We start from the raw sequence: 15865 nt of genomic DNA on the forward strand, positions 1-15865 counted from the left end.
TCTCATATATTCATGTTTTGAAAGGAAAAAAGTTGAATTCGCACATGCGTGGTGAAGTTATGAAGTTTTTGAGAATTGTTTTGAAAATTGACAGAGATTTTGGGTCTATGGTTTGAAGATGATCAAGTAATAAACTTTTAGAAAGTGTTTTTACATGTTATACCAGCTATGCCAGCTTGGACTCAAAACTTATGCTTTTGAACTTGAATTCAATTATGGAAAACCCAGAATTCGACCACTTTGCTCGAGCAATGAAACCATCGCTCGAGCGCACTTTGCATACTTTCAGTATTTTTGCAAAACATTACACAATAGCTCGAGCGACCAAAAGCTGGCTCTAGCCTAGATTTCGGGCATCCATAAGTTTTGCAGAGTTTTGCAGACCGCTCGAGAGACAAAGGATTCGCTCGAGCAACCTCAGTTCATTTTGCATGATTGGCTTAAGCGATTATCAAGCCTACATTTTGATCATCCAGTACTTTTGCAGATATGCAGTCTGCTCGAGCAACAAATAGTGCGCTCAAACGAACTGCCCTGTTTCAACAACTTTTGAAAAATGCTTTCAAATACATACTTTCATTTCCACACACTTTTAGGCATTCTTGGGCATTGTTTAAGCATCATTAATGAGAGAGCAACTAGAAACACATTTAAGGAAATTGAATTAAGATGGAATGTTTGATTAGACAATTTGTTTCAATGTGCACCTTTGTTATGTGTTTTGTGTAGGTGATCATCCGAAGCTTAACGTCTGTACAAGCCTACTATGAGTAGTATCTTTATAAAGATATGTTTGAATGTATTTTAATTTGTTACTTAAATGAGATTTTTGAAATACTATTTTATATGAATGAATGAATGTCCATTTTGCAAAAAGTAATCGTGACATCCTTAGTGAGGCCCTCGCCTGGGGAAAACAATACCATGGCCCTTTGTTATTTGAATTACACTTTGCTTGGCCTTTATGGTCCCTCTGTATAGACCCTCATGGTCCCATTACTAGACCTTGTGGTCCCTTTGATTAGGTCTTTGGGCCCCTTTGTTACGCTAATAGATGTATCACGTATGACTTTCGCTTACTGTGTTTGATTCGATATTTGAAAATGCAAAGCATTATTTGTAATGTTTGGGACGTCATTTATTTAACCCCTTTATTCTGATATTACTCAATGGGCTTTAACTCACCCCTCTCCCTTATATATATGTAGGTGAGCTTGTGGAACGCCAAGTTTAGAGATGCATCGGGAGCCCACCCTTTTGTGAAGCCGTTTGGAGTGCCTCTGTGATTGGGCATACTTGGACTCAATTGAAGCCAAGCTTGTCAGCCCTTGTGTTTAGTTTTTGGTCTTTGTTATTTGGGGACTTTTTTTGTGTATGGATGTTATGTGGGACAAGTTTAAATTTGTTGATCATGTATATAGAATGAAGTTTAATATATCTATGAAATTTGCAATGTATGCACTGCTCAATGGACTTATCTTTATTTTAATATTGCTTCTGCTAAGCCCCATTAATAATTATCGATTGTCGTTTGTCTTTGAGGCTGAAGGTAATCCAGGATTACTAGTCAGTCATGACCTAAACCTCTAGGAGCAGGTTCAGGCCGTTACATCCACACTAATTCTCACACGTCACATGCGGATTAAACATAAACCTACACATGTATCTACACCACATAAGACAAACAACATAAGCACATAGACACATAGAGCACATACGAGTTACTCCTCCAAGATATTGATTCATCCTACAAACATTCAAAAATCTCCAAATAAAAATAGTGATCAGATGCTTCTCTAAATAGACTTTTAAGAATTTCATCGACGTAAATCACAACTCAAAAGTTTAATCTCATACCCACATAGTCACATAAGACAATTTCTAACTAGCGAAATGAACCCATTGTGGTAAGAACCATGTCCCGCGAGCCCTAATTATTCAAACCCGGTAAGCTCTGATACCAAATTGTAGCGCCCCTAAAATATTGGCACCTAATAAATCCAAATTAACTCATATATGTGAACATCGAGTATTATAGACATTTCAATAACCAATATTCATACTAAATTTTCATCATTCCCTTAATAACATTCAACATGAGATTTAACAAAAAAGTGACCACATGCATTAAAATTTTCATCATCCCTAAGATATGAGTCCGTAGCATGTGATAATAATAAGTTAAAACAATTTCAATACAAATTAATGCCTTCATAGTTACAAGTTCCAAGGCTTTGCCCGATTATAGCAAAATAGTTTTTAAACCCATACATAGATAGCCCTTGGCTTGCAAAATAAAACAAAATGACTAAACAACTGAGCCTTCTGCTCCAAAAAGATGCTCCACGCCTTCACTTCGGCGGAGGCACATTGCAATCACCTGAAAATGGTTTTTACTAAGGGATGAGCATAAAGCCCAGTAGAGATAATCTAAATAAAGTGCACAACGGAGATAATCTAAATAAAGTGCACAACAGAGATAATCTAAATAAAGTGGACACAGTTTAACAATATTATGAGGTGCAATGCATATGAGATGCCAATGCCAAAATTATAGATTTTCTCATTTTGAAATTGTCATGCCATGCACTTGTTCGAAAACATAACAAATTCAATCATCCATTTGATAGAACAAGGGGCGGTAAATATGACACTAGTAATCCCTAGGTTAGTGTCTACAAGTAGGCATAACTAACACTACCAACCCCCACTTTACTAGCTTCTAATCGAAAAATGCATGGTACGTACTCCGCGTGTTTTTAGTCTTTCACCCTGGACATTCAAACCAACTTAAACAATACCAATCTACACCCCTTATCCAAACTTAACAAATGTATTTAACCCATACTGCAACACATTTCAAATATTCTCAATGAATCAATTTGAAAATCAATTTCTCAAATCCAATGCGAGGATTAAATCATAAGATTATGCAATGTTCAATACCATTCATGAATTTGCAAATATTTCAATTTACCTAATTCACATGCAATTTCTACAACAATCAATAAAACCCTCCACTGGTTGCCCAAACAATTATCTTTATACAAAATATAAATTTTAAGAGACAAATATAATTCATAATCTCATATTTTCAATGATTTCAACATAGAAGTAACAATCACATGTTCAATCTCTTCTTTCCTAACTCAATCAAGAATTATAATATTTTTTCAAAAATTTCATCAATTTTTTCTTTTTATTCAAACTCAGAAATTTACCAAGAACTTTCATAATGCCAAAAACAACATATGTTTCTTTCAACTTTTCTCAACACCTCAACATGATAAATATTTTCATCTTTCTCAAGAGTTCAATATTTTCAAATTAAATAATTTCCAAAAGGAACCTCAATGGTTTCCAATATGCCCAACGCATCAATCTGATCTCTTTGAATATCCACTTTCAAATTCTCATTTGTTCAAATAAACATATGTTTTTAACACTTATAAACTTTTCAAGAACTTAGCCAAAAATCTAAATCTTAACATTTTAAATTTTTAGTGTTTTACTAAAATTTTTGGATATCTCATTAAAAAAAAAAAATACATTCCTCAAAATCCATGAGTCATACAAAAATCACACTCAACTAACAAGAGAATTTAAAAAAAAAAAAAAAAGTTAAGAACTTCCCCCCCTTTTTATGCATTTAATATACCATTAATAAAACCCTAATCTTTTCAAACATCACACTATCAAAATAACACTTAATAAAGCTAAAACACATACACAATGTTAGAAAATCCCTACCTCAAGTTCTAGGAGAAACAGGAGAGAAAAATCCCAAAAATTAACAGTGCTACAAAATGATCTCCATCGCACAAAACGTTGCTCTCGCCAAGCTCTTCGCTTTGATCTCAAGAACTAGCGTATAAAACCTAATAGATTATCGTGGATCAAAACTTTTGTGTGATGCATGTTAAAAGAAAGAAATTTGAGAGAGAGAGAGAGAGTCAGCAGAGAGGCAGAGAGCAGAGAGAGACGGAAGAAGAGATGAAAAGAAAGAAGAAGAAAATAGAAAAAGAAATGAGGGAAAGGAGTGGAAGGGGCTGCCCCCCGTGGTTTGCCTCTCATTTACATAAATCAAATAATTTTTTTTTAACCAGTATCTATATATATATATATATATATATATATCAATCAATTAAAATGAATATTTTAACACTATCATAATATTTTGTAACATAAATGATGAAATGATATAATATTTTCTCACCACAAAACATATTTTGTTTGATGATGCACATCATTAATATTTGTAACTCTCTCATGGTAACAAAATAAATAATAATAATAATTATAATAGATGGTTACAAACGTGTCGTGATTCAATTAATTGTGTCCAAAATGACTGACATTTAATAATTTAGAATAAATCTTTAACTGAGGTTAAAGTATAAAATAATCTTAAAAGACTTAAGGTGGTCCCTACTATTCACATGATAAAATATAAACCAAAATGATTAAGTATGGGCTAATCAAATAAGCCCCAAAAATTAAATTTATATCTCAATAAAAATACTCCAAACCCTAGAATAATTAAAACTCAAAAAAAATTGCCAACGAAGTCGAAATCAATAAGTAATATAATTTGTTTTCACTAATTAAAATAGAATGGTTCACAATAACACAATAATAATAATAATAATAATAATAATAAGGGCAAAATTCAATTTGATTCAACTCGTTACACAATGGGTGGTGGGTGGTGATGGCAGTGATAGTGATGTGGATTTGTGGTGGTGGTAAATCTAGATCTAGGGTTAGGGTTTTGAGAGCAGAAGAAGAGGATAAGGAGGAAAAAAGAGAAGTGACGGTGTTGTCTCCCTCTACCGCCGCCGCTACAACTTTCTTTCTCGCTGCTAGAAATCGCGAGGGTAGAGGCGACGACGAGAGGAGAAGAGAAAATGATGATGAAGGCTAGAGAGTGTAGAAGAAAGATAATGAAGGCTAGAGAGGATAGGGGCGGCGGCGAAAGGAGAGGAAGTAGGAGCGGAGGGGCGACAATTGAAATGGATGGCGACTGACGATGGTGGTGGTTAGGGTTTAGGATAGAGAGTTGAAGAAGATGTGGGTGATATATGATTTTCTGAAAATTGATGGTGTAAGAAATCAAAGAATTGAAAATGTGTGTAGTATGTATTGAGAAAATGGTATGTACTTAGAGGTTTGGTGGTGAGTAAATAGAATTACCCATTAAAATATTTTAATAGAGATAACTATTGTTGGCAATTGGTGGAGAATTGTACTATTGTAGAAATAATTCAACCGATGGTAAATTAAAACCCATTGTAATTGACTAATGAATTAGAGAGTTATGTGATGATAGAAATGCTTAAATTGTGAAATTGTGTAATTGAGTAGTTGAATGAGAATGAATAGAAGTAAATTAAGGTACACTTGTAAGGTTAAGCGTCAAGATGTGAAGCCTACACATGATTTGGCCCGTTCTAACTTTCCTACTTAATATAATACTATGTTTGTGTGTTTCTCTCAACAAAAAATATATATATATATATATATATATATATATATATAAATTAAATAATAAGGTACACTTGTTACATGGAATGTGGTTGTGCTACATAGAAATAACGTTTTTCTTCTAGCTTGCAACGGTAAAACGGGTTGTGCTATAGAGGTAATGTGTTCGTTCTAGCTAACAACCAGTAAAGCAGGCTATTTTATATAGAGGTAACACGTTTCCTTGGGCAAGCAACAGGTAAAGTAGGTTGTGCTATATGTAGGTACCACATTCCTTCTAGCTAGCAACCGATAAAGTGGGGTTGATATGTGGAGCTTAGGGAGACCATGAGATGTATATGTACTTGACATTTATCATTGATGTATGTGTATGCATAGATTCTTATTGATGAATGTATGTGTTGAGAATTATATCTGACTGTTTATTATATTGGAAGTGGGTTATGTGTGTTGTAGTTTGTCGTAAATTGAATATATGTGTATATATATAAATATTTAGGCGATAGAAGTACTCTTCTAAAAAAATTGTGTATTTTGAATATAAATGGAAATCGACATATTATATAAGTATAATGTGAAGTATTATAATCATATACATGTATGGAGTATATTAATTGAGATTATAGAAATTGCTTATTGAATTATATGTTCATCCTATGTTAAAAAAAATTTGGTACAGACGATGAACCATGACCATGAGTCAGCGAGGGAACTGAGTTCGAGTTAGAGGGACTTTTATTTCTAGCAAGGAGGCGTTAAATTGTAAGGCGGAATGCCATATATGCATAAAGGTTATGCCCTTTTCTTTTGATGATGTAAGCGTGTAGGCACTTTATGTTTTATTGTATTTAATGACTTTTATATATCTAATGATCATCATATGCATGTATTTATTCGAGAAAGATTTCATTTCATTATATGTGTCACCGTTTCGTCTTCATTATAGGAGTCATTTACTTTGAATCAAATTCTATATTTTAAGGGCATTATACGTAATATAACCAAAAATAAATTATAATTGTCTCTACAAATATTAACACTCTAACAAATTCATAATTTATTTTTTTTTTAAGTAGAGAGAGGTGTGTCTTTCTAAAGATAAATATTAATAAATAATAAAATTAAACAAGATAAAAGAGCCAAACCCTTAAATAAAATAAAAAAAACAAAAAAGGGACAATTACAACAAAAAAAAATAGAGTTTGAATTTCTAACAAAATAAATTTTAAATTTATCAATTAAATACTATTTTTTTATTTATTTTCAATTTTAAATCATTCGCCTATTTTTGTCAAATAAAATCGATGGAGAATGAATATTTTAATTATCAATTTCAATGTATACATAAAATATCTAAAAATATCATTTTTTATTGAATTTAATGACTAAAACACTCATTTTTCTATCAATTTTATTTAATAAAAATAAACAAATAGTTTAAATTAAAAATTAAAAAAACATTACGATTTAAATTGACAAAATTAAAATGTAAAGTTTTTTTCTATAATTTCTTCACAAAAAAAAAAAAAAATCAATCAAACGGAAAAACGTTAAAAAAGAAGAAAGATGCGGCAGAGAAAGAACCAAAAGGACAAAAGCAAAAAAAATAAAATAATAAATAAATAAAAAGGGAATGATGAAGAAAGGATGAATTTCTCATAAAACCCCTCAAAACAACAAAATAAATAAATAAATAAATTTGAAAAAAAAAAAAAAAAGAAAGAAAAAGGGCAAAATGAAAAAGGAAAAGTTAAAGCTATTGTATGAACAGTAAAATCACTACAAGTATAGACACACACATCACCATTGTAAGAGAGCAACATATATTAGAGAGCACACAAAGTTCACTCTTTCATAGAAACAGCATTACCTAATCCATGTACAAATACCAGCTTTTGCATTTCCTTCGCAGACACAAACTCAACTAAGCTTCACAATTGGACTCTCCTTGTGCAACATAAACAATACAAACTCTTGTATAAATTTGCATCCCACATTTCAATGCCCAGCAGCTTGTCCAAACCTCTCAGCCGGGCAAGGCTGGGAATAACATGAATCCTACTGTCCACACACCTCCCACCTAAAAAAGGAAAAAAAAAGAGGTTCCAAAAACATTCATTATGACTCATCTGGCATTGCAGTAACAATCAAAACAAAAATGTAAAAAGACTGACTGGTTCAATCTCCCCCAACCAGTACCAACACCTCAATAAACCTGAATGTCAACACCAATATTTCCCAACTCATCAGTGCCCGGTGAGTTCTTCCTCGATAATTTCTGGCTGTGGCGACGAAGCCACAGGCATGAAAGCCTGGCAATAGCAGCCTGCTTAGCAAACTGAACCCTACAAACCAGGCTTAGCTCTGCTAATGATTCATCGCCTACTAGGCCTGATTCACAGCTCCCATCATATCCAGCAAGGTCAGATTCGGTAACCACGACTACGGAGCTGTCGTCAAAGTCCACCAGGTCATGTTTTGCCAGGAAGCCAACACTTTTACCTCTGGAATCGTTTGTGCAGACGTTGCTTCTGGGTTTTTTCACCTTGTGAAAGTAGTAGTCTTGAACAGCCTGCATGATCAAAATTTAAGGCTATTTCATTATTCATAATTTGTAGCTAAACTCACAAGGAAACATGCATTCATTATGGTAGATTGACAATGAAGGCAATTTTATTATCACACGAATAGACCCACATATACCATCCTCAATTAAATGACAGCAATTTTAATATTCAACACCCAACAAACACCAACTTCTATTTTTCTTTACGGAAGTTGGAGTAACCCAAAGGGATTGGAAAAATATGTATTCATTCCGTGACACAAGTAATTTACGAGTGCACACACTGCCATGTTCCCAGAGATAGACAACACCAAACAAGAAAACAGTTTTAAACATAAATATCTTCAAATTATAAAAACAACGCCAAATTAGTACACATTAACGTGTTTGGGAAAAACAAATATCTTCAAATTATAAAAAAGAAAAAAACAAATTGAAGGCGTTTTTCATAAATGACAAAAGGTAAACACTGCAAGAACAACAACAAAAATAATGCCACAATTACACCCCAACTTGTAAATGGAAACAGTTATGGGATGGATTCAATGCGTATATGAGCACTTCATGGATTAGTCCAAATACAATGTCTAATATAAAGCTTATGCAGCAGCAACATGCTGCATGGCAGAAGAAAAAAAAAGTGCACACCTGCCACTGGGCGGGGGCCAGGAGTACCCTCGGCCTAGTGGACCTCACATACTCATATGCAGCATCTGGAGTCATCTGCTTGTGTTCCACCTATTTGAGAAGGGAAATATAAGATAGAAGCAACTTTTAAAAGGCCAATTGATGATTCATAATGGATTAATGTTCTAATCTGTGATGCATACCAGGTAACATAGAACAATGGTTGTGCTGCGCCCTCGACCAGCCTTACAGTGAACATATGTTGTTTTACGACAAGATGCATTCACTTCAAAAAATCAAAACAAAGAAATAAATCACTTGCATTTAAAAAAACTGCTAACAGTTTCCACACCCCCCCCCCCCCCCCCCTCTTTTAAAAATATAAAAGAAAGTGGATACTCAAATAATAGACTTATTTGACATGTTCGGAAAATTTTACAGAGCAAAATCATAACATGACTGACTGAACTCCATAAATTTCGAGTTCCGTCTTTATATGAATAAACCAATAAAGAATAACACTTAATGTCTTGTGGAAGAAAAAGTCAGTTCAACAACTTAAATTATTTACGTACTAAGAAAACAGCATGCTCCAAAATGGGCAAGAAACTTGAAAAGAATAATTACCATGGATGAAGTCTACAGCTTTACAAATATCAATGTACGATGGAGCAAAAAGATAATCTCTGGTAGGAATCACCAAATGTTCAACGTTGTAATTCTGCAAAATATGTGGAAAAAAATACACAATTTAGATAAGCACTTTGACATTAGTTTGAAAGACAAGGATAAGTGATAGAAGGCATTCAATGTGCATTTGAAGAACTTATTTTTATTAATTAAAAACTGACTCCAAATTGCCAAAATTCAATATGCAAAAGAGTAAGCATAGAGTGGCAACTTTAACCAGAGCCATGGCTGCTTGTACATAGAGGGTTTGTGGAGGACCACTACGCCCTCCCTCAAATTTCCAGAAACTCATTTAACTTTGAGCTGTTCATGTAGAAGCCCCTCAAAAGAGTCTAAGTTGACTCCACTGCAGTTACACGTTAATAACCCACTAGCTTCTATCTAACCCATCCAGTGATAAGAATTTTCAATCCAGTTCATAGTTCCAAAGACTCAAACTAGAATATTAACATGTTTGATTAAGCGTTTTGGTTTCGGGTAGCCCTTCCTCAATCCAATATAAAATCAGCCAGCTTCAAGACAACATGCACAAACCCAGGGGAAATTCTATTTGCAAACCTCAGAAAATCTCAATACATACCATATATATCGTTTGGATATAAACTTTTTAACCAAAATTCAAATGTTCAGACATTAACTTCCGAACAAAAAACAGTTGTTCAGATATACATTTCATTCAATTGGTTATGTCCGAACAATGTTTTTTGTTCAGATGTTAATGTCTGAACATTTGACTTTTGTTTAAAAAATTATATTCGACCTGTATAAATGGTGTGTGCTGAGATTTTTTGTGGTATGCAAATAGAATTATCCCAAACCCAGTTGAAAGTGTAATATTAAATAATATAGTTAACAACAATGATATTCTATGTTACTGAATATTCATTTCAACATAACTATCACAATCAAAGATAATAAAACACAATGGTGTAAAAAATACAAATACAAATCAACAGTGACAATTCTCACATGATATAAGGATGTTGGGACCAAAGTCTCATATGGTTCATTAAGCGTAACCACTCCAGAAACACCAAGTTCCTTCAAGTGTGGAACGTCAGCAGGAAATGGAACAGCACCTAACAATATAAACTGATAACAGAAAATAAGTTAGCACTTCATGAAAGATATTGCCAATTTGCTAAAATGGGAGTTACTGTGAACAGAACACAAAACTACATCTAATAACCACAAACCTAAACAATGAATACAATCTTTAGACTGCAGTCATGCTAACAGGTAATTTTAAGAGAAACATGCATTCCACATATTTTATTAGATTTGCTCTCAACAACACAGAATCATAAATAAGAATTAGAATGTGTTCAATGAAGAAGTAAAATTTAAAGCCTTGCATTTATAAATGATTCATGAAATAAAAAACTGAGATTCTCAGGCTATGTTACCTGGAATGTGGAATGGGAACACAGTACACCACATGTTTTAAATTGTGGTACGATAGTGGTAGGCAAGTGTAATTTACACTATAACAATTTAAGGTACTTTAGTATAGAGATTCTTTTTTTTTTTTTAACAATTAGACATCCAATAAAATATAGAATTTTTTTTTTTTTTTTTTCTAAATTAATCATATGTCAACACATTTTTATGAACATTAAAACTCATTTTTTATGTTTTTTTCATGTTAAATTTCACTTACATTAGATTCTAGTTCATTACAATTGGTTTTTTTTTCATAAAAAAACCTTGAGAAAATATATTTGAATGGGATTACTTTGGATCATCAAATTTACTGTTTTGGAACAAAAGTGTACCATGATTCGGAATGTGTAACGTTTAAAAACTACATTATGTAACAAGTGGTGGTAACCATAATAGGTCATGCTTAAAAACTAAACCAAACCCATCAAAAACCATTTTGAATCCCACTGAAAGTGAATTTGAAATAAAAACATGCATACCTGTAAGTTTTCCTAAATTTGTGCAAAGAAATAACAAATTCACAGCTCAGGTTGGGGCCACCATGTATTACATCCTGTAACCGCATCAACCCCACCATAATTGTTACAACAGCCGCAACCGTTATTTAAAACCTTCTTTATAAGTCATCAAATCCACTTAATACCTACCACTATTATCCCATAGCTTATTTAAATAACATATGGTTTTTGAATGCTTTCCTTGCACTTTATCGTCTTCTCTCCTTTATGTAACTGATGATCGATACCCAATGGATACTACGTGCTTATGGTTTGATTCCAGCAGTTTAGAACAAAAACTCATATCAGTAAGATCATAAAATCACAAATCAATTCAGTTATTTATCAATACTGCATAATAAGATATTGTTTCATTTTGCTTCCTCAATCCGTTCCTAAGATTAACACTCAAAGAAGGAAGGATTTAGGGTTATCCAGAGAATGAAGGACAGTGCATTGATAACACATATGGACAAGTGCTTAAAACAAAAAGTAAACTGTATAGCATAAGAAACACAAAGAGAAAGTTTCAATGTGTAGGTATAATACCTCATCAACCCTATCCCACCAGCGGAACTCAGATTGAATCTTGTTTCTCAAAATATTGTACAACAGTGTTGGATAGAAAAGGGCACGAGCCCCTGCTCCAACCAAAGCCCGTTTCGCTTCTGAAACAACTATGGCACCCTGATACAGATCAGGATGAGACTGCTCCTCCCCATTTTCAAACTCCCCAACCTCCTTGAGTTCCTCAATATACATGCTTCCAATTCCGATATGCACTTACCAATTCAACCAAATAACAACTACCTTTTAATCCTAACCTTCTTCAAAATCAAACTAAATGTCAATCAAACTTCAAACAGAATCACAATCACACCTCCAAATTCAAATCAAGATTGGAACCAAAATACCAGATACAGCAAAATTTTAAAAAATGACAACCACCTTCGATATCACCTTCCCATAACGTTAAATCAGACCTAAAAACCAATGAAAATTGGAAAAAATTGCAAAAACCCACAAATCAACTTAACTCAAACGAAATTCTGATAAAATAACCAATAAACCTAGAAATGAAACCATGAATTGAGGTATCCACAATGAAAAATACAATCCCACGAACCACAAATCAATTCAAAACTAGACTCAAAATACAAGTTCTACAATTCGTACACCAAAACTTGAAAGAAGATTCAATTCCAGAAAATACATACTCTTCAACTTCATGGAATCCTACCATTCAATGCGAATATCAACAAGAAAAGGAATGCGAATGCGAAATGGTCAGTCGAATCGAAACATTAAATAGCGCTCTCTCTCTCTCTCTAGAGCTTTCCTTTCCGCTTAACAACTCGACCGAATTGAAATGTAACGCTCTGACAAAGAAAGAAATTAAAATGTACCGCTCTGTTGTAATAAACGGTTGATAAAAAAAAATTGACGTAAATAAAATTACATATAATATGAGACGTGTATAATAAAAAAAATTTAAAAGGTTTTAATATTATTTTGTTAAGTAATAATATGAAATTTAAATGTATTTTGAATGCTTTCAGGCTTGTTTGGATTTAGACTAAGAGAAAATAAGATTTACGCGAATTTATATTCAATTTAGGAAAAATTATCCAAAAATCTCATATCACTATCATACATCCCATTTAGTCCTACCGATTGACAAATATGCTGAGAGATCCCATTTGTTATAATACTATTACCTATGGGTCCTGTTTTGATTTCTGTTTTCAAATTTTGGTCGTTTGTACCCTTTCCTTATCTGGGTCACACAGAATTAGGAATTAAGTCCATTTCCTAATACTAATCTTCTGGCACAGAATTAGGGATCACGTTCATACCGTATCACCATCCCCTTCACCGTGTAACACATCGTATTGTCCAATACTTGGCTTCCACAGTCATATCACAGAGGGAGCACATTCAGGGTTACACCGATATCAGCATTGCAACGCCGTGAAGATACACACCTGCAGGTACTCCGTTTGATTTTCCCCCTTGTATGATGGTTGTTACATAAGTTTGCATCGTCGTCTGTTTTGACCTTCATTACTGATGAGTTTTAAGCATGTGCATTCGACCACTATGTGTGACACAAACAAGGTCTTTTCTGTGTTTTCCTTTCACTCCATACCTTGTAAACCGTCTGTAATTATTTTTTAATGCAGGGATAGGCGACGTGATTATGTTGTTGTGCTGTTTCCGATCCACGAATGTCGCATACAATCTGAAATCCCCTTACGCATTTGTCGATTTGATTAATTTTCTGTGTGATAATGTTGATGGTCTTACGTCGGTTAATGTTCGATTGTTCTTCAATGTTCCGGGTTACAAAAAAATCTCATTACAAAATGACGTAGATATGCAAAATATGGTTCACCCTGCATCCTCTTTTCATTTGCAACTAATCGAGGTTATGGTCGAGTCACACGATGATGTCTGTGTAACAGCAGACGATGATTTTGTGGACACCATACCAAGCCTCGGCACGCGTGGAACCAAACGATCTGTTCACTAGATCAACAATGAGCCTGATATTGATTTGTTGCCAAACTACTGTCCACATGATCAGCATACATTCTTATCAGCATCATGGACTAACGGACTAACTCATGTGGGGTAGAGTTTCGAAGGTGGTGCGGTCGAGTTTCAAACAGTACTTTGCAAATATGCGGTGGAATGTGGTTTTGAATTCAAGTACCTCAAAAATGATACAGTTAGAATTACCGCTGTGTGTTCGTTGCGAGAGTCGAAGGGTTGCACATGGTTGGTACACGCGCGAGTTTTGGACGCTAACGGTTTTTTCTATCTTCGCAAATGGAACAATGAACACATTTGTGGCGTCGTTGTTCGTACAGTCAACAACCGCCGTTTGGGATCAGACTTGGTCTCCGACATCTTCGCACATCGTATTCGCGACAAGCCTTTGACTAGGCCTACTGATGTTGCATTTGATTTGAAAAAAAATTACGGCCTCGAAATAAGTTACCGCGTAGCTTGGTTAGGTGTCGAAAAAGCCAGAGGCGAGTTATTTGGGGCACAAAGTGCATCTTTTGATCAGCTACGGTGATATAGTGAGGCCGTAACGGAACACAACCCGGGTACTTATATCAATATTGATTGTGATGAGCATGACAACCGGTTTGAACATTTTTTCATATCATTCAAAGCATGCATTGACGGGTTCAAACATTGCCAACCATTACTTTTTCTAGATGGCACTTTCTTGAATGAGAGGTTCAAAGGGAATTTACTTGCTGTTACATCTAAGGATGGAAACCAAGGTACATTGAACATTTACACAAATATAATGCACATACGTCACACAACCATGCCTACCAATATTTCCACACAACTACCTACACCTTCACACCCAACTAACCACCATACTCACACGCAGGATTGTTTCCAGTCGCATTTGCGATTGTCAGGGCAGAAAACACAACAAACTGGTCATGGTTTTTGCAACATCTTCGTAATGCGCTCGGTGATGACAAACGTTTGCATTCATATCAGATCGACATGTTGGCCTCATGGAGGCAATGCCCATTATCTTCCCAAATGCTCACCACGTGTTTTGCATGCGACACCTTCAGAGGAACCTTAGAGACAAACTAAAATATATGAACAATTTCCATCGGATTGGGTTGATCACCAAGTTTAACAACTGCGCTTACGCACCGATTGTTACTGCATTTGAAGAGATGGTAGAAAAGTTCACCAATTCCGGTAAGAAAATTGCAATTGATTTCCTCGAAAATCTAGCCCCACAACACTGGGCAAATGCTTATTTCAGGTCTGTACCTTTACATGTTCCACTTGTATATGAACAGTACAAAACATTGACCGCGTCGTGTTACATTAAATTATCTACACTTATGCCGTTGTTATATTGTGAAACACATTGCAATACAGAAGTAACCGGTACGGCGAGATGTTCTCCAATGCCGCCGAATCCTTTAACAACTAGATTTTCGAGGCACGTCACCTTCCGATAACCCGTTTGGTGGACAGTATAAGGGCACAAATAATGCGACAAATGTCAACCAGGCGAGAAACGTCACAAAAATGGCATGGTGTGTTATGCCCAAAAATGGAAAAACTCCTAGAAAAGTCATACAATGACGGAAGGTCATGGACTGTAAGCCAATCAAGCCCCATCGTGTACGAGGTACACTCACACCCGTCCGTCATGGTCGATGTTGACAGCCGCACATGCTCGTGCTTCCAGTGACAGATTAACAGGTTCCCATGCTCACATGCCATTGTTGCCGCTCGGAAAAGTGGACAAGATTTGTACACATTAATTGAGCCTTACTTCTATGCCTCAGAATATCACTTGTCATACAGCCCAACGATTACACCAATTCCAACAGTGGAACAACCACCCATCGACACACACAATTTGATCATACTGCCACCCGCTGTCAAACGACCACCTGGCAGGCCAAAGAAGAAGAGGATACCGTCACGCGGTGAGGAAGTCCAACCAATACGTTGCAGCAGGTGCGGTCGCATTGGACACCACAACCGAAAGACCTGT

General features: G+C 34.8%; 1 protein-coding gene across 4 annotated transcripts; it reads right to left on the reverse strand.

The window, feature by feature from the left end:
• Positions 1-7290: 7290 nt before the first annotated feature.
• On the reverse strand, positions 7291-12747 carry LOC114273814 (phosphatidylglycerophosphate phosphatase PTPMT2-like). Of its 4 annotated transcripts, none has more exons than XM_082869427.1 (7): positions 12525-12747; positions 11857-12089; positions 10337-10459; positions 9305-9398; positions 8881-8963; positions 8699-8788; positions 7291-8056 (listed from the first exon to the last, which is right to left on the reverse strand). In XM_082869427.1, the coding sequence occupies exons 1-7, from the start codon at positions 12535-12537 to the stop codon at positions 7691-7693; spliced, it is 1002 nt and encodes a 333-aa protein (XP_082725553.1). In that variant the 5' UTR covers positions 12538-12747; the 3' UTR covers positions 7291-7690. The 4 variants fall into 4 exon arrangements, with proteins under 4 accessions (XP_082725553.1, XP_082725554.1, XP_082725555.1 ...); XM_082869428.1 differs by having other exon boundaries at positions 11857-12134; positions 12525-12692; XM_082869429.1 differs by having other exon boundaries at positions 11857-12134; positions 12548-12686.
• Between the last annotated feature and the right edge of the window lie 3118 nt (positions 12748-15865).

Source organism: Camellia sinensis, chromosome 5 (assembly GCF_055761805.1).
Source record: "Camellia sinensis isolate YWXY chromosome 5, ASM5576180v1, whole genome shotgun sequence".
In the NCBI taxonomy this organism is placed as follows: Eukaryota; Viridiplantae; Streptophyta; class Magnoliopsida; order Ericales; family Theaceae; genus Camellia; species Camellia sinensis.

Coding starts and splice junctions, on each gene's coding strand:
- LOC114273814 (XM_082869427.1), bottom strand. Junction 9,399..10,336: donor TCCCAACATCCTTATATCAT/GTGAGAATTGTC, acceptor CATATTTTGCAG/AATTACAACGTTGAACATTT. Junction 8,964..9,304: donor AGCTGTAGACTTCATCCATG/GTAATTATTCTT, acceptor GATTTTTTGAAG/TGAATGCATCTTGTCGTAAA.